Here is a 26275-nt window from a genome sequence, read left to right as displayed (position 1 = left end):
TCACTATTGATGTTTCTCTCTCTCTCTCCCCCTTCCTCTCTCTGAAATCAATAAAGACATATTTAAAAAAAATACTTTTTTAAAAAGTATACATATACAGAGATGACACAAATGTGTATGTATTATGGATACAGATAGAGCCAGGATATAAATATAATAAAATAATACTAACACCACTTTGTAATAAAAAAAAAAATTGAAAATGGAGACAAAATGGACTAAAAAATTACCATTAAAAAATGGAAAACTTGAACAGTCCTATACAATTAAAGAAACTGAGCAGAAACTGAGAAGATAGTTGCTGTTTTTTTAATGTATATACTGATTTTAGAGAGAGGGAGGGAAAGAACGAGAAACATCGATTTGCTGTTCCACTTATTTATACATCACTGGTTGCTTCTTGTATGTGCTCTGACCAGGGATCGAACCTGCAACCTTTTGGTGCATGGGAGGATGCCCAACCAACCGAGCCACACTGACCAGGGCTTATTTTTCTAGTTTCTTAAGGTAGTTTAGGTTATTCACTTGAAATAATTCTATTTTTTAATAAATTTTTTTATCCTCACCTGAGGATACGTTGTTGATTTCAGAGCGAGGGAGAGAAGCATCGATGCGAGAAACATAGGCCAGTTGCCTCCCGCACGCACCCCGACTGGGGGCTGGACCCGCAGCCCTGGCACGTGCCCTGACCGACAATCGAACTCACGACCCTTCGGTGCAGGGAATGGCGCTCAGCCGGCGGAGCCACGCCAGCCAGGGCGGAAACGGTCCTTTCTAAATGTAGGGACATAACGCTTATCAAGTGCACTCAGCTCTGCTTTCACTGCGTCCCGTAAGTCACGTTGAGTCTCTCACTTCTCTCAAAGTATTTTCTAATTTCCGTGATTTCATCTTTGACCCACTGGTAATTTAGGAGTACGCTGCTTAATTTCCACCTATTTGTGAACTTTCCAATTTCCTTCTGTTATTAATTTCTAATTTCACTCCAATGTGTGGTCAGAGAACATATTTTGTATGATTTCAATCTTTTAAAATGTACTGTGACTTGTTCTGTGCCTGACATTCTGTGGACAATGTTCCAAGTGCACTGAGAAAAATGCCTTCTCTCACTGTTGGGAGAGTTGTGTATGTATGTTTGACACAGCCGGTCTATACTGCTGTTCGTGTTTCCTTACTAATCCGTCATGTTCTTCCGTCTATTACTAAAAGTGGGGTATTGAAATTTCCAACAAATTTATCTATTTCTCCCTTCAATTGTGTCAGCCTTTGCTTCATGTACTTTGGGCTCTATTGTTAACAAAGGACAAACCTTTTACCATTACAGGTCTGTCCTTCGTCTCAAGCAAAAAAAAAGTTAGTTTTAAAGTCTAATTGATCCAGTTTGATTACTGTTTGCACAGAATATCGTTTTCCATTCTTTTACTTTTAGTCTATTTGTGTCTTTGAATCTAAAGTGAAAGTCTTGTGTAGATAACAGAGTCTGGACCAAGTTTCTAAGTCCATTCTGCCAATCTTATTTATTTTTAAATTTTTAATAATGTTTATTCTTAGCATCTTTCTTTGACGCACCTTCCAAAAGTCCTAAGGCTCTGCAATGTGTTTTGAAAAACCATTGATTTAACATATGCAGGAGTTACTTATAAAGGCAAAAACCCAAATTTATTTCAGAATTCTGTCAGCAACTTGCCAGGTGACCTAGAACCAGGTTCTTGTTATAATAAAGATGAAAAACATTATAACAGACAATGCTATCAGAACCACCATTTTAAAACAAGACATTTGGGATATATTCAGGGATCCTCTATCATCCTGGTCTAACACCCTCTGTACTAGTGTAACATGCAATGTGGAAATGCACCAACAGCAGCACCCACCTACCTGGAGTAGCGACTTTTAACTGCCATCGCCCCCTCCTCCGATCCCAGCAACACCCTAACTTGATTTCTCGTGTTTGCCCTTCTCTCGAGTAATCAGGGTGAACCAGTTCTCCTGTCCACTAACTGGTTTAGAGAATGGGAACGTGAACCTCTGGACCAGGTTGCGTGAATGAGACGTGAAGAAATGTCTCTCCCGAAACTCTCCCTACCTCTGGACCTACTTTAAGAAATAATAAATCTCCCTATTAAGCACGTCTGTATCAGGTTTCCTGTTTGGGCCCAAAATTATACACAACAGTTTGATTAAGTATTTCTCAATAGAATCAAAAAATAAGATTAACTTTCTGTTTTAATATTTTATTCAAAGACTTCAGTTTTAAACATTTGTAAGATATTCATCAATCCATTATTTTACTTTTAACATAATTTAACTTCAAGTGGCAGAAAAAACAAAATATGTAATGAGACTACATTTAGCGATGTATCTTTGAACAGGGAAACAAAAAAACTCACCACCACCAAAACCAACCAACCAACCAACCTAATTTACTAGGCATGCTGGTGTTTTATTCTCCTTTACATAATTTTTTGGGGAAAATTACACTTTCAAAGAATTAGCCCTCACAAGCAGAGCGGCTAATCTTTCCAAAAATATAATCCAGTATCTAGATTCCCAAAACTCAAAAAAAAACAAATGGAAATGTCTGGTTGTCAGCCAACAGTGTCATGCTCAGGTCAGTTTCACACCACAGGGGATGATCTAGAACTAATTTCAGTAGCAAATTCAAATTCTAAATACAACTAGAGACCACCACTGCTATTCCCAACTAGTTGACAACTGTCTTATTGCTGAATGGAACAGGATAAATTTTCTTTGGCAACTTTTTATACTATCAATGAACACAACTGGACAACTATAAAGGTTTGGATTAACTTACTATTTCAAAAATTTCAAGACTTCATTATAATTACTTAAATGTAATTTCTTATAGATGCTAGACTAGGAAAGCCTCCAAACATGCCTAATATCAACATAATAGATAACAAAAAAATTGCTAAATAATAACTACTAAAAGCTTTTCAGTTGTATGTACAAGTATATAATTCAACTCAAACACCAGTGAAAACATTACAATATTAACTCCAATTCTCTACCAAACTTTCTGTGATAAAGGACAAAAGTTAACTGTACAAACTAACATCTGGGTATCTGTCAATTTTTCTGGAAAGCTGTGTCATTGAGATTCAAAATGGCCTAAGTTAGCCAGAATATAATGTGAATTCTTACCACAATGCCACATAAAATGAAAGTATATTGACAACTTAGTAATTTTTAATTCTGTTCTATGGAATAAGCCTATCTTGAAGGCCTGGCACAATATTACCAAGACATTTAAACCAAAAGCTCAAGTCCAGATGTATAACTAAGAAATCTTTTCTACACATAAAACCAACTTAAATTATAAATGGTTTCCACTAATTATTACCACTCACAATTCACATAAAGTAAACAGGTGGCAGAAAATGCACTCTGAAGTATGTTCACAGTACAAAGTGATTAATTTAGCCAGCAACAATTAAAATAGGCATATATGCAACATTTGTATGCAAACTTTCATGAGTAAGATATAGAAAATGATTCATTTTGATAATTTTATGTACAGCTTATATATAATTTAAAATAATAAAACTGAAAATTTCCTATGTAAAAGCCACAATAAAGTCAAATAAAATACTAAATAACAGTCTTACAAACTGGTCTCTCTCAGGAGTTCAAGAGGATATAACTGAGTAATGTTATTTCTAAGAAATGCCCTCCTCTTGATCAATCATTTCTGCTTTAACTGAGAAGACATCTGCCAGCATATGTTTTGGAATTTCTGAACCTCTGACTTTCAAGGCATAACAAGCATTCTCCACTTTGGCCAGACTTTGTTTCAAGGTATACAGCTTCTTAGAAACCTCATAAGGTCCAGTATTGCCAATGAATGAAAACCCATCATAAACCTGACGTAAAAACTGGCTCACTTCAAAGGGGGTGTCAATGTCCCCATTCCCCACACTGTTAATACACATCCTCATCAACTCTCCAGTTAAATCGGCCACTCCAAGAAGGTAATCAACAGGCGTGATTTTCAGTCTCCAAGTACCAAACTCTTTATCGTGAGCATCAGGAGGAGGCTGGTAAAAAAAACAAAACACACACACACAAAGAAAATACATCGTGAAAAAGAATGAACATGCATGTATCACATTAACGACAAGGTACAAAACCACGAGCACATCAGCCATGCTAATCTTCTCTAAAAATGATCTATTTTGTTTAATGACCATTTGTGATGTTACAAGAGGAATTCATGCCTTGGGGAGTTTAATTAAATTAGTTCAAGGTAATTTTGAAAACTAATACTGTATCAGTATAAAATCAACTACTTCCAACTTCACTTGACATACAAAATAAACCATTCTTAAACAAGGCCCAATTACTTTATTGCATGACAATCACTAACTTATTTAAATAACAAATCTCAAAGCCCTCCAAGTTTGTGATCAATTCAAGTTTTCCTAAGCCACTGAGTCCCCTTCTAGTGTTTCTTCTATCCCTACTCAGCAGTGACCATCCTCATTTATTACTCTCTAGCTCAGCCTCCTCGGTTCCTTTAGACTCCCATTTTTCTACTGAACCCAGCAAAAGCATGACCCTGAATCAATAATAAAACCTACTTCTGTTAGTCCTTTATTTCAGTGGCCGAGTCCCACTGAGCGGAAAATAATAACGATTACATCTATATTTGTAGTTTGTACTGCTACAAATGAGTCACCAATCCTTTTACTTCTTAGATGGTTCTCTCTCCAGTCTCCTTAAACACTATTTCAAACCTTAATCACGCTCCTTAGCCCCTACTCAATCCCAAGCCTCTCAGCAAACAATCTTGCCTACTTTCAATGGCCAGGTCATTTGCCAGATCACGTGGCACAAGCTCTCTGAATTACCTTCTGCCTAAAAGAAAACACAAACTTACTTATGTCCACACCCATCTGTACCTTCTATCCTCCAGTCTCAGATGATGAGTGGTCCCTCCTCTTGTCTGAGGGTAACTCTTCCAAATGACCTGGGCCCATCTCCTCCCACCTCTTCCAGGACCTTGCTTCATAAGGTGTATGCCCTTGGGCAAGTCATTTCATCTCTCTAAACCTCAGTTTCCTCATCTGTAAAATGGGACAACAGTACCTACCTCAGACATTTATTTTAAGGATGTGATAACATTTACCAAGTTCTTGGCACTGTACCCAACACAAAGTAAATACTCAATAAATGTTAGCTGCTATCAATCACCATTACCATCATCACGTAAACCTCCTTTCCCCACACCAATTTCTCACCACATATTAGATTCTTTCTGGAAGAGGTGATGCCTAAATTGTTATTAGAAGTCTATATGAGACTTAAGTGATGCTGCAATGACACTGGAGGTCATTTAGGCAGAGGGAGCTAGCTGCAAAGGCATGCAGGTGACAACTGTATGGTCTTAGTTAAGAAACTAGTGAGGTATTGCTTTTGAGTCAAGTTTAAAAGCAAGAAGTAGTACAGGATGAGTCTAGAAAGATAGGGGTGTAAAGTCACATTAAGGTACTTAAACCGTATCTATAGATAACAGAGTCATTGAGAATTAGGCAAGGAAATGACAGTCAAATTTAGGTATTACTGAGATCACTCAGTACTGTTGGGCTGCTCTTCAGAGACCATCTCGTCCAATCCTCTCAGTGTAAAGTATAAGAGATGAGATCCCAGAAACACCAGAGGTAGTACAGCTAGTTATTGACAGAACTGGGTTAAGTGTCCAAAAGTCAGCTTCCCAATTATTCTGGTGCCTCTAAAACTACATCATGGCATACTGGTGCCTGCTGGTTTTGTTTCTATTAACTGTTAGAGAACTGGCACCTGCTTAGAAAGGGTAGGTAGACTGTAGTAGGGGGAAGAGGGCTGCAGTTCATAGGTCATTTATAAAAATCACGTTGCTTAAAAAAATACTAATGTTCTTATTTCTATCATTACACAGAAGGAGTGCCCTGGTTATAACTAAAAAGTTGATTTTAGAGGAAAAAAGAATGTTTAAAAAAAATACCGAATATCAAGGAAATAAATTCTGCTTTACTGCTTGATAATGGGAATCAGGAAAAAGAAAACAACTTAAAATGGAGATTTTCAAGATGGATCTGAAGTATTTAGGGAGGAAATATCGTGACACCTATAATCTACAGTGGCTTAGCAAAAAACATTTAGATGAAGCAAATCTAGCTAAAAGTTAACAATGACTGAATCCAGGTAATTGTTTTATAGGTGTTCATGCATTATTATTTTCTCTATGTTTTAAATTTTTCATAATAAAGTTTTTAAAAATTAAATGGTTTTCACAATATTCTCAACAGGTACATGAGAGCAAAATATCTTCAGCTATCGAATTCCCACAATTTTTAGCACCAAGAATCTTTAGCACTAAAAGGAAACATTATTTATGAGTGTGGTCTTAACAATTTGAAAAGTATGTATGAATGTTATGACACCATAATCTTAAAATAACTTACTACCTAAATCCCTGGAAAAAAAAAAAGCATTTCCTCTCATTTCTCTTTACTGTTTGCCCTGATATTTCCACTCTGAATTAGAGAAAACTTGAAAGGAAGCTGTGGTAACTTCCGTAATATATTTAAGCAGTAGGCCCAGCAGGGTTACCTGACCTCTTTCTATAACTCAGTCTTCATTAAATAAATCAAAATGATGAAGGAATTTTACTTCTTAAAATGAATTTCCTCCTTAATAAACTTCATATAATTTTAAAAATTGAGAAAATAATGGCTTCCTTAAAGTAAGTTTATATCTGTCATGCCAAACTAAGTCTCTCACTTTTCAATATTAACATTTTAGTTAATATTCAAGAAAACACTATTTCTACAGCTTCTTGCATCTTCTGAGTAATTTTTAAAACACGGAAAAAAAGATAAAAAAGAAAAAAACTTTAATTTTATCTTCAGTATACTAATATCTCAGGAAATATCAAATATTCAAAATCTCACCTCACTGCCTGAATATTGTATCTTGAAACCCAGGGGAAAATAGTATTTATTTAAAAGTCAAACTGCACAAGTTCCTCTTTTCTTAATTCAGAAGACCTACCTAATTTTCAGATACAAGCATCAAAGACTGAATAAGTGATTAACAGCTCTCACTATATAACAACTTTATATTAACTTTTATAATGACAACTACTGAGGAATTGTGTCATGTGCTACACACTGCCTGATTTAAAACCTTTCAATCAAACCCTTCACAACACCCTGTGCTGAGGCAGACCCCAGCACAGGGTCCCTGCAGCACTCCAAGAAACACCAGCACAGGGCACAGTTTTGCATTCAAGACACCTGGTTTCAGAGCTTGGCTGTCACCCTTATTAGTTAGTGTGTGGCTTTTAATAAGTTACTTAAACTCTCTAAAAGCCTGTTTTCTTCTTTGTAAAATGAGGGGGATAATTCTTACCTTATAAAGATAACAAAAGAGTGAAATGATATAGTGCTTATAAAGGGCACACAGTAATATACAGTAAAACCAAAACTGAACTTACAGTAAGCATTTGATCAGGTAGAGAGTAGGATTTATTGTCCCTCAGCATACCCACAACTGTTCTTGTTCTATCCACTAACTAAAATATTCAAAAAGGCCATTTCCCTAGCTGGGAATCTATGAAACCACCCTTTAGAAAGTACACTGCCATCTCAGTATTCCTACCGCTTTAAGCCAGTAAATCTCCTACAATCATTATACTGTTACATAAATGATGGAATAAATGTGAAATGCGGTTTTAAATTCTTACAGTCTTATTTTCTTTCCCATTGTCTTCTGTTGTAAACACCAATTGTTTATTAATTTCATCCATACTGATAAGTGATCGTGTTTTGATAAAGTGTTGAAAAGAGACGGCCTCCACATATTCCTGTAGTCCTGAAAAACCAACCAAGAAAATTACTGAGGAACAACCATTAAATTAACAAGAATGTCATAATAAAAACTAAAAACTTCAAATGGACCACCACCTAGCTAAACGAGCTTAGTGGATGCCTGCTACAGCAGTGGCACCAGCTTTGATACTCAGAGCACGAAGAATCAGCTGGGGAGGAATGGTGGGACTAGCAGTGAACAGTGAACATTTCTGTGACTGAACCACACAGAAGGCTCCAATACCGATGTGTTCAATTTCTTCTTTCTAATTCATGAGTCATTAGTTTTAAAAATCTACTCTCTTCCCTACAGAGAAAAGTCAAACATTTTTAGAAAAAAATTTTAAATTTTAAAAAGGGCTTTATAAAAATTCTGATAGGCTTTAATAGAAACTATACAGGTTATTTTTTTATCCCGTAAGCAGCAAAACAATCAAATGAGACAGAATTAAAGATCATTTTGATCCTTCTTAAAATTCTATTAAATAAAAAACACTTTAAAGAAACACTTTAAATAACATAGATTCAAGTGTGAAAATACAAATACTGTTTTTCTCCTCACATTTCAAAATGGAGCTAAGAACAGATAACTCCTTTCTGCTTTAGTAATTTTCAGGTTAAAAAAAAAAAAAGCTAATGAGGAATACAATTTTGTACAAGAAGGAAATGCTATTTGGTTGGTAAACACTCAATTACAGAATTGTACACCTGAAACCTATGTAATTTTATTAACCAATGTCACCCCAATAAGTTCAATAAAAAAATTAAAGAAAATTCTACAAAATTCACATCGAACTAAAAATAAATTTGATAAAGGTAAAAAATAGTACTATACCAAGTCCTAACCCTGGGACCTGTAGATGTGACCTTATTTGGACAAAGTGTCTTCGAGGATATAGTTAAGGATCTCGAGATAAGATCATCCTGAATTTAGGGTAGGCCTCAAATATGACAGATGTCCTTATAAGAGAAAGGCAGAGGAAAATGTGGGACAGACACACAGAGGAGACGGCTAAGTGAGGACAGAGGCAGAGACTGGAGTGATACTGCCATAAACCAAGGATTGTGGGCAGCCATCAGAAGCGAGGAGAGAGGCGTAGATTATACGTCAAAGTCTCCAGAAGGAACCAACCCCGCTGACCCCTTGATTTCAGACTCTGGCCTCCTGAACTGGGAAATAAAATAAATTTCTGTTGTTTTAAGCAAAAAACAAAGTACTATAAATACCTTTTCAAGTGTTTTAAAACAACTAAATTCTATAGTCATAATTTTCAATATTATTTTCCTATGTTGTAACCTCTAAAGTGATACAGGGAAAAAGTATTTTTAAACGATTATCATTTTTGTCAGGTTAAGAAATTGCCTTAGTCTTCTCTGTGACGGCTTTATTGTAAATACAAGAGGAGAATGGATTCTGATTATGGAAAGAAAACTCAGAATTAAACTTAGAATCATCAGTATTTGTCTCTGTAGCACTTCATATGACAGAGTCCAGCTACTCACACAACCTCCTAGTAACTGACACTAAAAATCAGGCTGCACTACAAGTGTTGAGGAGGCTGACCACTGTGTATCATCACACAAATGCCACACAGGGTCAGAGGCAGAAAGGGAAATGGATGACCTGATTATGACAGCAAAAAGAGGAAACAACTAAATGAAAATATCCTGATTCATTTTGAGCTGCAAATGATGTTAGGGGTCAGAAAATGGGTACCTTCAGCTAACAGAATCAGACAGGATAGAAAAGGACACTTTAATACACCACAACATGCTGAGAAATGAAACAGAGTTGAGTTTAACAAAACAGATAACATCTTTTATATTTATAATAAAAATATTTGAAATTTTAGTTTTATGACTAGGTGACCACTCAGTTCCCTTCCCTAAAGACAATCTATATTTCTTATTTCCTTCCAGAAATACTTCATGCAAACAGTGAAACTCAAGGACCACTCATCACATTTCTAAATATGCTGGGTACGGTTAGCTCTTACGAATGAGCTAAACTAGAAGATATGAGCACAAACAGCATGTACAAGGAGGTTCATCATTACAACCATTAAAAAGCAAAAACTGGAAAAAACCTAAAAGGTCAACAGATGTGCCATTTGTCAACTTACTGTCTCTCAGCTTTATTATTTTGATAATGGAGGGGGACCCTAAAACATTTCTCCTTTGCCAGCTGGCATGATATCACTTTGTTGGTAGAGGGCACTGGGAGGCCAGCAAAGAAAGGAAAAGCTCCTTCTTGGTTCTGGTGTGCCCCTCCTAGCAGCCTTGTAAGTGTGGGGCAACCAGCAGCTCAAGGTGGCAAGGAGCACAGGGTATCTCCCAATGGGGAGGGATGGGGGCAGCCTCCCGTGTACTACAGAGAGCAGCTTCCCACGGAGACACCATCTTACCTTGGACAAGGAGTTTCATGGCACGGCACCTCCCCAAGGACAGCTTCCCAGAGAATTCCATTAGCTCAACACCTCAATAAACTTATCTGCCAATAGGCCACGATTCAGGTGAGGGAGGGGAATGAGGGGTGGACTCTTCCAGATTTGTTCCTTCCTTGGATGCTCTGCCTGTCTTGGGGTAGTGGCTGCTCCCCTAGCTGACACTCCAGTACTCTTAATTAGAGCTCAATTCTCCTCTTATCAGGTCATCTCCTACACAGTTAATTCTTCATATTACACTTCCCCTGTTTAAATCCCTGTGCTTCCTGTGTGGACCTGATGCACACAAAGGGAGTTAGGAAAATTAGAAAATGGTATGCTTTCTCCTTCACTCCTACTGCGGAGGACACGCTCCATCGTTCAAGGCGGGTCCCTGCCCCTGGCCCAGCATCAAGGTGCAATCCCAGCAAGAGGCTTAACCCGGATTCTCCTCCACGTACTGGGCAATCCACTTCAGGTTCTCTCCAGGATGCCTCTGGCAACCCTGCACCAGCTCGCCTCTCACCTGCCCATCAGCCCCATCTCCCCTCCACTTCAGAGCCAAGTGTTCTGCAGTCGCTGCTACACCTCCTCATAACCTCATCGCACGTTCTCGGCCTGCTTCAATCTAGCCTGAGCCCCTCTCTCACCAAAACAGCCCTAACTAAGATTATCATACAGAATAAGTCTAAGAGACACTTTTTTTCAGTCTTAATCTTAGCAGCATTCAGTATTTTGACCACTTTTCCCCTTTTTTTAAAATACACTGATTTGAGATGAGGTGGCCATTTCTACTCCATAGAAATAAGGTTTTGTGATATAACATAAAGTTCAAGGACATCTGGCCCCAACACTAAAAAGCATTTCTGGGTCACATGTAGGTAAAAGGATGTTTAAACAAGTTATGTTTCGACTTGATGAAAAGGACATCCGCTACTTTCAGTGACTAATCCCCAAGGTGAAAATCTCAACCTACTGCCACAGCCCATCAAACAACGCCTTCCCCTTCTGCTTTCGCCTTGGATGAGATCCAGTTAGAACTATTTACAGAAACAGCTGCCAGTAAGAGAGAAGTGCAGGCCACTTTTATGTAATTTGTTATTTTCCCCTCGTTCTAGAACATACACAAGGAAACCCGATTAAAGGCTCCTGGTTATTTCTACATATTCCTATAACACTTAATATATATCCCGTCCAGGTCTCCATCAAAACCATATATACAGGTGAACAGACAAGACAAGAGCCTCCATTATAAGTTCAAATTTCATGTCTCCACTTTCTTTCCGGGCTTTTAGTGTTTCAAAAAACTGTCTGCCATATGCCCCAGCAATTCCACTCCCAGGTGTACACCCAAGACAACTGAAAGCGCATGTTCACATGAAGACGTGTCGGTAAATATTCATAGCAGCTTTATTCACAAGAGCCAAAAAGTGGAAGCCACCCAAATATCCATCAACTAATGAACAGATAAACAGAATGTGGTATCTACGTGCAATACAACAGCACACAGCCATAGGATGAATAAAGTACCGATGAGCATGCTATGACACAGATGAACGTCGAAAATATTATGCTAGCCCAGCCGGTGTGGCTCAGTTGGTTGAGCGTCATCCCATGAACCAAAAGGTCATGGTTCGATTCCCGGTCAGGGCACATGCCCCGGTTTCGGGCTCAATCCCCAGCGGGGGTTGTGCAGGAGGCAGCCGACCGATGTCTCTCTCTCACATTGATGTTTCTCTCTCCCCCTTCCCTTCTTTTCTCTCTAAAATCAATAAAAACAAAGGAAGGGAGGAAGGGAGGGAGGGAGGGAGGAAGAAAAGAAGGGAGGGAAAAGAAAATATTACACTAAGCGAAAGAAGCCAGTACAAAAGGCCACATATTGCATGGTTCTATTTATATGAGATATCTATGGAGACAGAAAGTCAGTCAGTGGCTGCCTAGGGTTAGTGGTATTAGGGTTCAGAAAGGGAGATAAGGAGTGACTCTAATAGGATAAGGGGTTTCTTTTGGGGTGATAAAAATCAGATATGGTGATAGCTGGATATCAAGAATAACAATCTTGCACTTATACTAAAAAGCACTGAATTATATAATTTAAAAAGGTTAATTTTATGTTTTGTAAATTATCTGTTTTTTAAAATAGCATTTATGATTTATAAGAATGCCACCTTGCCTGGCTGGTGTGGCTCAGCAGTTTAGCACTGACCTAGGATCCAGGAGATCGAGGTTCGATTCCCGGTCAAGGGCACATGGCCAGGTTGCAGGCTCAATCCCCAGTCGGGGGTGTGCAGTAGGCAGCCGATCAATGACTCTCTCATCATTGATGTTTCTCTCTCTCCCCCCCCTTCCTCTCTCTGAAATCAATACATATTAAAAAAAGAAAAAAAAGAAAAAAGAATGCCACCTGATATTTTTCAAAAGTAAGCTTTATCAGGTCACCAAAATGTTAAAGTAAAATAAGATCTAGGTTTGATTCATAGACCACTCTACTAAAAATCTAACCTCAAATACATAAATCGTACATCAAAAATATTTATATCTATAGACCTCAGTATTGTGGAGTATGTGCAATTGCACTACCAATAGTAAAATTAAATTCAATTCCACTGACTTTTTTTTTTTTTTTTTTAAATATATCTTTATTGATTTCAGGGAGAGGAAAGGAGAGGAGAGAGAGAGAGATAGAAACATCAATGATGAGAGAGTCATTGATCGGCTGCAGCCCCTAACCCGGGCATGTGCCCTGACCAGGAATCGAACCCCAATCGCCTAGGATCCTAGGTCGATGCTCAACCGCTGAGCCATGGCCGGCCGGACCAATTCCACTGACTTGGAGTCTATTTGGATTTTGTCTATCTGAGCAGGGCTTTTACTTTAGCACTGAGGAGTGAATGTTGAGCAAATCAGTATTACTGAGTTTTTATCCAAAATGAAAATAGAATTTAGCACACAGATTAATTCTGCTAAATTCCAGAAGGGAAGAAAACAAACATTTGTTAACATATAGATGCCAAACAAAGTAAGAAATACTTTATATAATCATATTTTATTTTCAAAACAACCCATGAGGTAGCTATTACTGTTCCATGTTACAGGGGAGAGAGCTGAAATTCAAAGAGGCTGTATACTTTGTCCCAACGTGATAGACATAAGGGGATCTATCTTACATCTATCTTAAACCTGGGTCTGTCTGACAGCAAAGCATCTCTTTCTACTTCACCTACTGAGTAAATTCTATCTACTAAAAGCAAACCTAAATGAGTGCAAAAGTTAACAGCAGTTAACAGCAGCCTGGGGCTCTTCTAAATTCCCAAGATGATGCTGAATAGCAAGGATCAAGCTCTCTTCCCTGCTCCCTTCATCACCATAGTAACCCCGTAAACAACTCTTGTCACACTGTCAACTCCTTAGTCCCTTGAAGGAATAGTCAAAATATTTTGAACATGAATGTAAGTTATTATATAAATCAATACAAACCCCAATTCTTATTTTTATTTTTTTTTGGTTAATCCTCACCCGAGGATTTTTTTTTTCCATTGATTTTTAGAGAGAGTGGAAGAAAGGGGCAGAGAGAGACAGCAAGAGAGAGAAATATTGATGTGAGAGAGACACATTGATTGGTTGCTTCCTTCATGTGCACCGACTGGGATGGGGGATGAAACCTGCAACCCAAGTACATGCCCTTGATCAGGAATCGAACCCACTACCTCTCAGTATGTGGGCCAACACTCTAACCACTAAGCCACACTGGCCAGGGCAAAACCCCAACTCCTAAATATTCTTTTCTTCTCTTACATAAATTCTTCATCAGTTCATTCTGAAAACCCAAATTATTTGACTTTTAGATGCTGCTGGAAAGATCTTTTGTTTGACTTCTTTCTCCTGCTAAATGATGCCCTTGTCTGAGCCATGACTTGACACTGGGACCACCATCAAACTCTTCCCAAGACTTCCTCCACTAAAATGACAGGTGACCGGGGATCCTGCCTATGCTGGTATTCACGGACCTGCCTCTGTTGCAGCTTCCAGCTCTCCCCACCATTCATCAAATTTCTGTTCCTCTCTTCTCCTCTCCTCTAACCTCTGGGGGACAAAAGGGATAGAAGGGGAAAAGATAGTTTGTGATACCACTTGTTGGCATTGTGTGGCTGTCCTTTGGTTGTTCACTAAGACCCAGGACAGATTCCCTTCCCCCCAACACTTCCCTACATGCAGAGACAGCTGCTCCCTCTCCACCAGGGGGTATGTCTCAAATAAGACAAAGTTCCCTAAACCCAGCTCAATGCCTATTACTGCGACCTAGGAACATGCCCTGCATGAAACACCTGATTATTTTTTTGTTTTATTTTTATTTTTCAATAATAGTTGACACACTGTATTATATCAGTTTCAGGTGTACAACATAGTGACTAGGCATTTATATATCTTAAAGTGATGACCCCCAAAACCTAGTACCCATCTAGCACCACACATGGTTATTAGAATATTACTGACTCCGTTCCCTGTGCTGTACCTTACATCCCCACGACTATTCTGTAACTGCCAATTTGTCCTCCCAATCCCGTCACCTTTTTCACCCAGCCCCCAAGCCCCCTCCTCTCTGGCAACCATCAGTTTGTTCTCTGTATCAATGAGCTCAATGAAACACCTGTTTATCTCTGGGCCCAGTCAATTTCCCATATGCTATGTGCTGCTCCCTAGACAGCGCATTTCTTCCGCAGGGTGACAGAGGAGGGCCACGGCTCTGCTGCACAACACAAATTCCCTCACTCCACCTGGCACTTAACTGAGAGCAACTTCCCAGCCCCCAACCAAAAATAACATCATTTCTGCAGCGTCCCTCGATTGCAGTGCACAAACCAAAAAGAATGTCATGGGCCAAATTGTTACCCCCTCTAAACTCTAGTACCTCAGGTAAGTTAAAATGAGGCCATTAGGGTGGGTCCTAATCCAACCTGACTGGGGTCTCTGTAAGAGGAGATTGGGACACACAGAGACAACAGGGACACCCATGCCCAGAGGGAAGACCATGTGGGGATACAGAAAGACGGTGGCCATCTTTAAGCCAGATAGAGGCCTCAGAAAAAACCCAACCCGGCCAACACTTTGATCTTGAACTTCAAGCCTCCAGAATTGTGAGAAAATAAAATTCTGTTTAAGCCACCAGTCTGTGGCATTTTATAGCAGCCCTAGCAAACTAATACAGTACCTTGGAATCATAGTGCCTGTTTGGCTTCTGAGATAAAACCAGATATGCTGAAATCTGTATTATTAGTTAACTCTACTACTCATCATGGTTAATAATATAATACTTGCCAACAGTCACAGAAGTCTGTTTTTATTTTAAACACCACAACAGTGCACCAAGCTGAATGCTACCCTATTTCCCCCACTGCTACAGGAATGTTCAAAGGTGGAAAGAGAAACTGAGCTATAACACTTTCATATACTTGGAGAGTCTAAGTAGTGTGTACCAGACATTTACCTAAAAAGAGTGTTTACAAACTGAGTTTTTGTAACCCAGAAAATGCCAATAGACATTTTCTAGTAGTCATAGCATTCATCCCAGAAGTTTGCAATATGATATATATACTTATTAGTCATGAGCCCTGGGCAGCATGGCTCAGCAGTTCACACTGAAGGGTCTTGAGTTCGATTCCCTGTCAAGGGCACGTACCTGGGTTGCAGGTTTGGTCCCTGCCCCCGTCAGTGCGTGCAGAGGCAACCAATTGATGTGTCTCTCTCACATCGATGTTTCTCTCACTCCCCCTTCCACTCTCTGAAAAGCAATGGAAAAATATCCTCGGGTGAGGATTTTAAAAAAAAAAAAAGAAGAAGAACGATGGCTTAAAATATATCTAACTGGCCCAAAACATGCACTTAACCCATCATTCACATTCTTGGATAAGAGAATTAAAATCAGCTAAGAGTCTGAACTTAGTTTCATACACCAAAAGGTCTGAAACTTAAATGACAATTTTTATCATTCTCACAGTGATAGAAACAGAAATGTATATAAATGTATATAAATATGTAAACATATACATATGTTTATATATACACATATAGTTTTTCTTTGACATGGAGGATATTTTCCTCCAACTGTTAATTTTTCAACAAGAGAGAAAAACAAAACAAAACACAACAGGGCACAAAAATTTTTTAAGTGACTTATTTCAAGCAACTAATGATTCGTTCATTTGTTTAACCATCCCTTGGGACAATCTGTAATCTACTCTGATAAGAAATGTGTAGAAAACAGACCTAACTTTTTGTTGTTGTTCAATTATTAGGAGGATGCACAATGTTTGAGCTCACACAAGTATCCCGTAGGGAAATGCTCTGCGTGCCATTAGCACTCGGCTTAATGAGGAAAAGCGCAGAACTCCTTTAGTTCAGTGCCAGAATTGTTTTATCTTCAAGTCAAAAGAACAACTATTTGGAGTAACACCAAAACAAGCATTTAACAATTACAAGCAGCAAGCTATTCATAAGCATCATATTGTTAATGCTACTCTAAGTATAAATAACCGTATTTTATCAAATAAAATATCTGTCAGCTGATTTTTAAGTCCCAGATACCTACCTCCTTCATTTAACTGATTTATTCCTTAAAGAAAAAAAAAATACTTACTGCTTCAATTTAAAGAACCTTTTTTTACTTCAAAGACTTGTGAAAAAGTGAGATATAGGAAATCTTTACATTTTTAACCCATGAGCAGCTAATCTTCAGAGAAAAGTTACATATCATAAACACAGGCCTAAAACAAAAACATGGTGTTTATAAGACTCCTCAAAGATCCATGAAGTGGGACAATCTGAAGGAAGACTGCTTGGCTTTACTAATGCCCTAGCTAAACTCTGCCCAAGACAGCAGTGCTTCCTTCCTGGTGTAAGGCTGCCACCGAGAGAACTGCTACTGATGTAACCTCCTGATACTAAGAACTGCTCTGGAAAAGGAGCTAAGATCTCATTAATCAATAGTGACTTTTCTTTGTTTAAAAAAAAAAAAAAAAGAGTTATAAATTACAAACAGTAAAGTGTATAAACCTTAGATGGTTAACTCAATGAACTTTTACACCTACGTAATTCCACCCACATAAATACATAAAACATTTCTATCACTCCAGAAAGTTCCCTCATGCTTCTAGTCAGTAATCTCTGCCCCAACCTTCAACCAGAAGCAACCACTATCCTGCCTTTTACCTCCCTAGATTAACTTTGCCTCTTTCCGAAAGTCACACATGTGGGATAATTAGCAGATACTCCGTATGTCTGCTAATTTTGCCCAACAAAACATACGTGAGATTCATATTCACCGCTGCATATGTTTATTATTTTTTTATTGCTATGTAGTATTACCTGGTAAAACTACACTACAATTTATCCACCTCCTGCTGAAGGCATCTGGGTCATTTTCCAGTTTTAGGATATTCTGACTATAGCTGTTAATGAGCTTTCTCACATATCTTTTGGTAACACAAGCCTCACATCTCTTGGGTACATACCGAGAAGTGATCATAAAGTAGGCACATATTTTTAGCTAGATAATGCCAGTTTTTTAAAGTAGTATTTATCATTTGGTCATGCTGGTGAGTGAATGGTATCTCACGTGAGTTACTCTGCTGAATAATCTTTTCATATGCTTATTAAAATATTCTACTTTTTTGAAGCCTCTGTTCAAGTTTTTTGTCCATTTTTAAACTGTCTTTTTTATTTGCAGGAATTCTTCATATATTCTGTAGGAGTCCTTTATTCAACATATGCATTTAACCTCTTCTCTCAGACTTCAGCCTGCCTTTTCACTTTCTTAATGATCTTTTGATAAACAGCACTTCTTCATTTTAATGAAACTCAATTGGTCATATTTTTTTTTAGAAGTTAATGCTTATTTGTGTTATTTTAAAAAATCTTTCCTGCCCTATCCGGTTTGGCTCAATGGTTAGAGAGTCAGCCTGTGACCGAAGGGTCCTGGGTTCAATTCCAGCGAAGGGTACATACCTCAGTTGTCGGCTCAATCCCCGGCACCAGTAGGGGTGCATGCAGGAGGCAACCAATCGATGTGTCTCTCTCACATAGATGTTTCTCTCTCTCTCTCTCTCTCTCTCCCTTCCACTCTCTCAGAAAAGCAATGGAAAAAATACCCTCTGGTGAGGATTAAAAAATAATAAAAATTAAAATTAAATAAATACATTTTTCCTACCACAAGGTTCATGAAGCTATCTTCATGTTTTCCTCTGGAGGCTTATTTAAGCTTTGCTTTTACCCATCTTCCCACCAATGCCTCTGATCATCTCCTTTATGAACCTACTAAAGCCGAAACTTAGAGCCACCACTGCTGGGAGATCAGATATACCGTCTGAATTCACCCTACACACTCAAAAATAAAGTAACTGAGAAAACAGTTGGTAGCAAACAGACTTTATTAAAATCTATAATGACTGAAACTGCATGGTTAGAAAAATAAAGCCATTTAAATGTTTTGGATTACCTTTACATTACTATTCAGTAGTCCAATTTTTAAAAGCTGATAATATTTCACCAAGTATCAATTAAAACTCATGCAACACACATAAATCATGTAACACACTATTTTAAAAAGGAGTGTTAGCACTGAAGAGAACCTAGACTTACCTGTTGTAATGGCTCTATGGAACTGATGCATGTCTTCTCCTGAGAGCTCCTGGGCCACCTGCAATATTTTTTGTCTGACACCATCCAATTTAATTTCTGATTCAGTTAATATTTCTTCCATATCAGGAGCACTGTAATCAAGATATTGGGAACTTTTAAAACATCAGCCAGATGCTTTATAGTGAAAAACTGAAATAATCTAATTATCAATTAATATAGGCCTAAGTAAGTATTGTATGTATTTGGCTACTAACCCAGAACTACAACAGATTTTATTAAAACTATGTAAACACATGGAAAATGCTATAACATACTACTGAGTGAAAAAAGAAGTATACAAAGCTGTATGTACGTTATAATCATAACTCTAAGAAAAATTATGTTCATAAAAATATGACATCTAGAGATGTCTGCTTTTATTTATTTATTTATTTGTTTTTAAATATATTTTTATTGATTTCAGAGAGAGGAAAGGAGAGGGAGAGAGAGAGATAGAAACATCAATGATGAGAGAGTCATCGATCGGCCGCCCCCTGCACGCCCTGATGCTCAACCGCTGAGCCATGCTCGGCTGGGCAGGAGATGTCTGCTTTTAGGATGGAGTAACATGGGCAGACATTATCCTCCCACCATAAACAACTAAAAAGAAAAAATACAAACAAAACAACAGTTTTCAGACACTGGACAATAGGCAGTGATCCCTGAGAGAGTTGTGAGAAAAAGGACACGTGTCCTATGGATTGTCTTGTCTTACTGTCTGGAAACTTTCCAAGTGACAGTTCAGGAAAGAGAAATCTACACGGAGCCTAAGAGTCTCCCTAAGAAAGAAAGTATTTTGAACTGAGTAAAAATGAAAAACAACTTATCAAAATCCATGGAATGCAGCTAATGCGTACTTAGAGGCTTAAAAGGGAAATTTATAGCACTAAATGTCTATATTGGAAAAGAAGTTCCTTCTTTTTGTTTTTTAATCCTTGCCCAGGGATATTTTTTCCATTGCCTTTTAAGAGAGGGGGGGGAGGGAGGGAGAGAGAGAGAGAGAGAGACACATCAGTTGGCTGCCTCCCACTCATGCCCCAACTGGGGTGGAGCCTGCAACCAAGGTACATGCCCTTGGCCGGAATCAAGCCCAGGACCCTTCAGTCCGTGGACTGATGTGCTAACCACTGAGCAAAACCAGCCAGGGCAAATTAAGTTCCTTCTTTGATCTCAGCTTCCACCTTAAGAAACTAGAAGAAGAGGAGCAAATGAGTCCAAAGCAAGCACATGAAGGGGAAAACCCATCAGCGTAACTTGAACAGGAGAATAGACAATGTCATAAAGCCAACACTTGGTAGTTTCAGATCAATAAAATTGAGCCACACAGATCAGGAAAAGGAGAGGACCCAAGTTACTAACATCAGGAATGAGAGAGATGTCAGTACAGACCCTACAGAAATCAAAGGACAATAAAGATACATTATGAGATGTAAAAATTCCTTGAAAGGCACAACCTACTAAACCTTACTGATGAAGAGAAAGATACCTACCTACAGCTATTAAGGAAAATGTTTATTCTTAAACTCTGCCTGCTGCTAACACCTTCTGATCCCAATGTTGACAAAATAAGTCACAGAATATTCTAACAGCTAGTTACTGTCCAGTGAGGTATAAAGTATTACAACATATACAATACATATGAAATTATATCCAACTGTAATACATTTTAAAGATATTTACTCACCTTGTAATCCTATGGAGCAGAAAAATTGTCCTTTTACTTTCTACAGTTATATCCCGACTAAGTTTTACAAGTCTCTCATACTTGTCATGTCTTGCGTCAAGTTCTTGCTGAAATGCTAAGAATACGTTATTACAACCATAAGCATGTATATTCTGTAATTAAAGCCTATCAGACAATATTGTTATTATGCATGACAAAGCAACTGTTATGCGATAAAGAGAACAAAATCATTTATTTTTAAAGTACTGGGAAATCTAAGATTCTGCTAGTAACCAAAATATTTTCTTTAAATAGAAGTATGCCTTAACTGGGTTTTACCACTCAGAGCCTTAAAATGAGATGTATATATTGTAAAAAATATCTGGTCTATTAAACATGAGATTATCACAAAATTATCACATATAACTACTTTAAAAAATTACTTCCAGCCCGGCGGGTGTGACCAGCGGTTGAACATCGACCTATGATCCAGGAGATGGGGGTTCGATTCCCAGTCATGGCACATGCCCCGGTTGCAGGCTCGATGCCCAGTAGGGGGTATGCAGGAGGCAGCCGCAAATCAATGATTCTTTCATCATTGATATTTCTATCTCTCCCTCTCCCTTACTCTCTGGGGGGAAAAAAAAAAAATTAAAAAAATTACTTCCAACTACTTTTCCCTAAGTTGCATATATTTTTTTCAAATTATCTTACCACATACAATATAAATATCGCCCCCGCAAAAAACTGGAATTTAAACATTTTTTAATTGATTTTAGGGAGGGGGAGAGGGAGAGAGATATCGATTTGTTATTCATTTACGCATTCATTGGTTGATTCCTGTATATGCCCCAAAAGGGGATGAACCCACAACCTTGGCATATCAAGACAATGCTCCAACCAACTGAGCAACCAGGCCGGGGCAAAATTGGAATTTTTAATTAAAAGCTTATAACTTTTAATATCAACTTTCTGAATTTTCAAGCCCTAGTCATTGAAATACCCCTGAGCCAATTAACTCTTCACAACCACTTTATTTCTGAAGTACTGTTACTTCAAGGACCTGGCAAAGTGCCTGTCCTATAAGGAACACCTAGGAAGTATATTTTGCATGAATTAAAAAAAAAATCCAGAACTTGAATAACTATTAAACAAATTCATAGTTGACAAGGATCTAAATACATCTGATCCTTTACTATTGAGATAATTGGGCTAGGATTTTGCCCAATATTTTAAGACACGCAAATGTCTTTTTTATTTATTATGAATACATGAATGACCACTGTGAACTAGATAGTACGAATACAAAGATAAAGACGACAGTGCCTGTCCTCAAGGAGCTTAGTGCAGTATGAGACAGAGACACCATCAAGTAAAATGTGGTCACCCCATAATGTATGTAAAAGGTTCAGTAAAGCAGGAACCTCGCTTCTTGTTCACTAGGAACATGTTAGAACATAGATGCTCAGTAAACGTTTCGCAAATGAATGGATGGATAATGAATGAATGAATGCAATGTCTGTCATCGACTGTGCTTAAGAAAAATCAGAAAGGTTTCAAAGGGAAGACACTACTTGAGCTAGGTCTTGAACAAAACCATAGTTCACCCGATAAACAATGAGCACACCACATTAGAAGCAATTCCAAGCTTAAAAAACTATGTGCGAAAGGCTGGCAGAAACATAAAACAGCAAAATATGCTTGGACACAAGCAGCTCTGTATAGGGTATGTCAGACTGTAAGGGTGGGAATACCTGGCCCACTGTAGTTTTTCCAGAGTAAACAGCTGTAACTAATATCCTCTCTACTCAATTACAACTAGTTGTCTTACATCTCTGAAGATCACTGCAAGTGCTGTGGTTGTTTTAAAATATGGCCATGGCCCAGCCAAGCGTGGCTCAGCAGTTGAGCATTGACCTAGGATCCAGGAGATCGGGCTCCGATTCCCAGTCAGGGCACATGCCCGGGCCCGGGGTTGCGGGCTGCAGCCGATCAATGATTCTCTCGTCATTGATGTTTCTCTCTCTCTCTCCCCCTCTCCCTTACTCTCTCTGAAATCAATAAAGATATATTTTAAAAAATAAATAAAATATGGCCATGAATTATGCAACTCCTCCCTTCAAAAAGTGGAACCTAATTCCCTGCCCCTTAAATATGAGGCAGAAGTTTTTTTAAACTGCTTCATTTCTAACAAATAAAATGTAGCAAAAGTGCCAGTGTATGATGTCTGAGATTGGGACATAAGGGGATCGCGGTTTCCTCCTTGCTTTGGAGGAAGCCAGATGCCAGAACATGAGGACGCTCAAGCAGCAATACGGAGGGGTCCATGTGGAGAGGATCTGAGAGCCGGTTGTTGGCAGAAGCCCTAACTTGCCCATAGCTGTGGATCCTCCAGCCCCAATCAAGCCTTCAGATGACAGCAAGTTAGAATCAACCGCTAAGCCCCTCTCAGGTTCCTGAACCACAGAAACTACAAAGTACAGGATGTTGGACAGAAGACAAGAATTTTGTTTTTGTTCTGTTTTTAAATGAGGAAGCACCTGACCAAGTTAATACACTGAGAAAAGGGAAACTATGAATGTACATCTATCTATCTATCCATCCAAGATTTACCAATAGACAGGAGTTCCCACTCTGTGCAAAGTGCTACAGTCAAAACAAAAACACAGTCCGTCTTCAAAAGTCTAGTTGAGGAAACAAAACCAATACACACTTAAGAAATTAAACAGATTATATACATATATATATACACACACTTTATATATACACACACATATATGTGTATATTTATATATACCTGATACGCACACACACCTGATGCATAGTTATGTGCCACATAATGACGTTCTGGTCAACAACAGACCTCATCTACAAAGGGGGCCCCCTAAGATTATGATGGAGACGAAAAATTCCTATTGCCTAGTGACGTCATAGCATCGTAACTTTGTAACAGAACTCCGTGTCTGCGGTGCTGCACTGGGAGTAGTACAGGAGCACAGCTCACACAATTCCAGAACGGACAGCACCACCCAGGTGTGACGATCGCACAACCACGAAGCCACCGAGTGATGTGTTTCTCCCAGTCGCTAAGCAGCGCGGGTGAATGTGTGTCTCATATATTTATGTATCGGGTACACTATAATTTTTGGTTATATGGCAACGTCTCGTGTCAATTAACCAATGTTTACCTGTGGGCCCGTAATGGGGAGGAAACCCAAGACTTTTGTAACCGTGACCTTCATGACAGACCTAGGCCCCTTCCAAAACGGGGAGAAGTGGACCATTCGCGTAGGCACGCCTTAAATTCCCAGAGGCCGTCTTCACCGGCACGCAACGGCCAAACAAGCCTCGCCACCACCTCCTCAGTTCTCCTCCTCGGGCAGCTGGCATTACAGAGAACTTACATTTGAAGGCCAACATCACGGGCGAAGATGAATTAACATCCTTCCCTTCTCTTCTCTGGTTATGAGGGAAATTGTCATGCTTCCTTTTCCTGAACCCTCCTGATCCTTATGTAGAGAAGGAGAAAAAAGTTGGCGAGGCTCTGCCATCACCGAGGGGTGTCCAACCCTACCGTCGGCAGGCACCCCCTTTCCCTCCGTTAGCACCAGGCGCCCGCAGGGCCCGCGCCTCAGGGCCTTGCCCAGCCCTGCCTCTTCCCCCCAAACCTTAAGCTCGCTCGGCCAGGCCACCACCAATATAGGCTCCCCGATCTGGCACAAGGTGGAGTAATTACCCAGCTAAGATTTTTTTTAAAAAAACAGCTCGTGCGTTTAAGAAAAGGAGAGGTGTTACGGGGCCAGCGGGGGCGGGACGGGCGCCAGGGCCGCCGCCCCCTGCCTGCCAGGGTCGCGGCGTCCCCCGGGGGCGAAGGGGGAAATCCGACACGCCGCCTGGAGGTCCTCCCCCTCGGGGTAAATAACGCCCAGCGCTGTCGAGGACGCCACCTTCTTTGTTGCTCATGTCGTCACGGCCCGCGGCGAGACGAGCGGAGACTGAGGGCCTCCGCGCGGACTCTCTCAACCTGGCGACGACGACGCGCGAGCCGGAAGCGCACGGCCGCAGCCACTCCAGCCCGTGCCTCCGCCCTCGCACACTTCCGGCCTGCGTCAGGGCCTCGCCGCCCTGGCTCCGCCCCGCGCGTGGTCCGGAGGGGGCCTCGCGCCCGCCAGCCGCCTTCGGGCCTGCCCTTTGCCGTGCCTGACGACAGAAGCGACTTTACACGCTTCAATGCATGCGCTGCTAATACGGGACACGATCTGTCCTCCCGGAGGTGAGGTTGTGTGAAGGTGGAAAAGCAACGGACAATGGGCGTGAATTTTTGCTTAAGGCGCCTTTGGAAACACCCTCGCGTTCCCTCAGCGAGGACCCAGCCTCCCGCGCGGTGCCTAGTGGGGGTTGTAGTTCGCCCGCGGAGCCGGTCCTGCTGCGCTCCAGCCAGGCTGGGAGGCGAGAGCGAGATCCCCGTGAGCGCCTGTGGGGAGGTCTTCTTAACATCCAGGTCGAACTTTCCCGAGTTGGTTTTGAAACTTTCCCTTCCTGGCGGCGACTCCAGGATCTATAGTGACGGAAAAATGCAAATCAGTAAGAGGAAGCTTTGCTCCTCTCTCCTGGCTCCCTGGAGCCCCGCTGCCCCCGTTCAAATTCGTCTCCGCCATCCAGTGGTTGTGTGACCTTGAAGAAGTAATTCATCTGTAGACCTCAGGTGGTTTTTTTTAATCTGTAAAATAGGGATAGAATAGTACCCGCCTCGTCGGTCATTTCAAGACTCAGTGAGTTACTGCTAAGGCCCATAGAAGAGCGCCTTTCTCGTAGTAAGTGCTCAATTAAATATTACCATTGATACCTTTCTCTCCAAAAATAATAATAATAATGATTGAGAGAAGTTAGTAGTAACAGCAGGTGTGCGCTACACTGTGAGCTTTTGATTACGGGCAGGGACCGCCCTGTCCTCAGCCGGGTCGGACCTGCCCCCCCCCCGCCGTCTCAGCACCGCCCCCTCCTGGCCTCGGTGAGCGCTCGTCGGGCGGTGGTTTCCCATCATCCAGACTCGCTACTAAGTGGCAGCCCAGCATCCTGCAGGTGCAGACTCAGGCCAAGGCTGGTGAGTTGGGTGACCTGGGCCTGGTAGGGGAAACACAAGTATCTTTTGTTACCTGATCTCTAAATCACCTGCATATCCTAGGCACCTGTTACACACGCCTATTATTTCTCCTTGCTTGTTCCAGAACAGAAGGACGGTAAGTGAGACAGCTTGGCCGGAGCATGGCAGTCATTTCAAGCCCCTGGCACGAGCACTGTAGGAAGGGTTTCGATGTGTGGGCAACCTCTAGGGCCGTTTCCTACTCTGAAGCAAGAAAGTCACCGCCACCCACCATCCCTGTGCATCCCTTTGAATACATGAATGGATCGAATATGTGGATTCCTTGTGGATGAAAGAGGCTCCTGGGCTGAACTGTTGTTTTTCAGCGTGTGTGAGGTCTGACCCTCCTGACATAATCGACAGTATCCCCCGCCCACCCACTCTTCTGTTGGAGATGACTAGACCATGGGGGGGGGGGGAAGACAGCTGTGCTGTAAATGTAATCATTTTAACGTGACTCCCTCTAGATCCAAGGAAGCCAGTAGTTATGAACATTTTTAGA

At 40.2% G+C, this 26275-nt stretch overlaps 1 protein-coding gene across 1 annotated transcript; it reads right to left on the bottom strand.

Moving 5' to 3' along the window:
* Nucleotides 1-1636: 1636 nt before the first annotated feature.
* TSNAX (translin associated factor X) lies at nucleotides 1637-24735 on the bottom strand. Its single transcript, XM_081124185.1, has 6 exons — nucleotides 24578-24735; nucleotides 24035-24139; nucleotides 20652-20766; nucleotides 18929-19059; nucleotides 7748-7875; nucleotides 1637-4058 (listed from the first exon to the last, which is right to left on the bottom strand). Exons 1-6 carry the CDS (start codon nucleotides 24591-24593, stop codon nucleotides 3681-3683), a joined length of 873 nt encoding a protein of 290 aa, XP_080980311.1. The 5' UTR covers nucleotides 24594-24735; the 3' UTR covers nucleotides 1637-3680.
* Nucleotides 24736-26275: the final 1540 nt, after the last annotated feature.

Source organism: Miniopterus schreibersii (assembly GCF_964146895.1).
Source record: "Miniopterus schreibersii genome assembly, chromosome: 21".
In the NCBI taxonomy this organism is placed as follows: Eukaryota; Metazoa; Chordata; class Mammalia; order Chiroptera; family Miniopteridae; genus Miniopterus; species Miniopterus schreibersii.
This window is presented reverse-complemented; position numbering and strand designations above follow the sequence as displayed.

Bases quoted from the DNA above. Each gene is read 5' to 3' on its own strand.
- TSNAX (XM_081124185.1), bottom strand. The intron at 20,767-24,034 runs GTAAGTTCTCTG...ACGTATTCTTAG, and splicing joins CGTGATGTTGGCCTTCAAAT to CATTTCAGCAAGAACTTGAC. The intron at 4,059-7,747 runs GTAAGAATTTAA...TTTTTTTACCAG, and splicing joins ATGGGAAAGAAAATAAGACT to CCTCCTCCTGATGCTCACGA.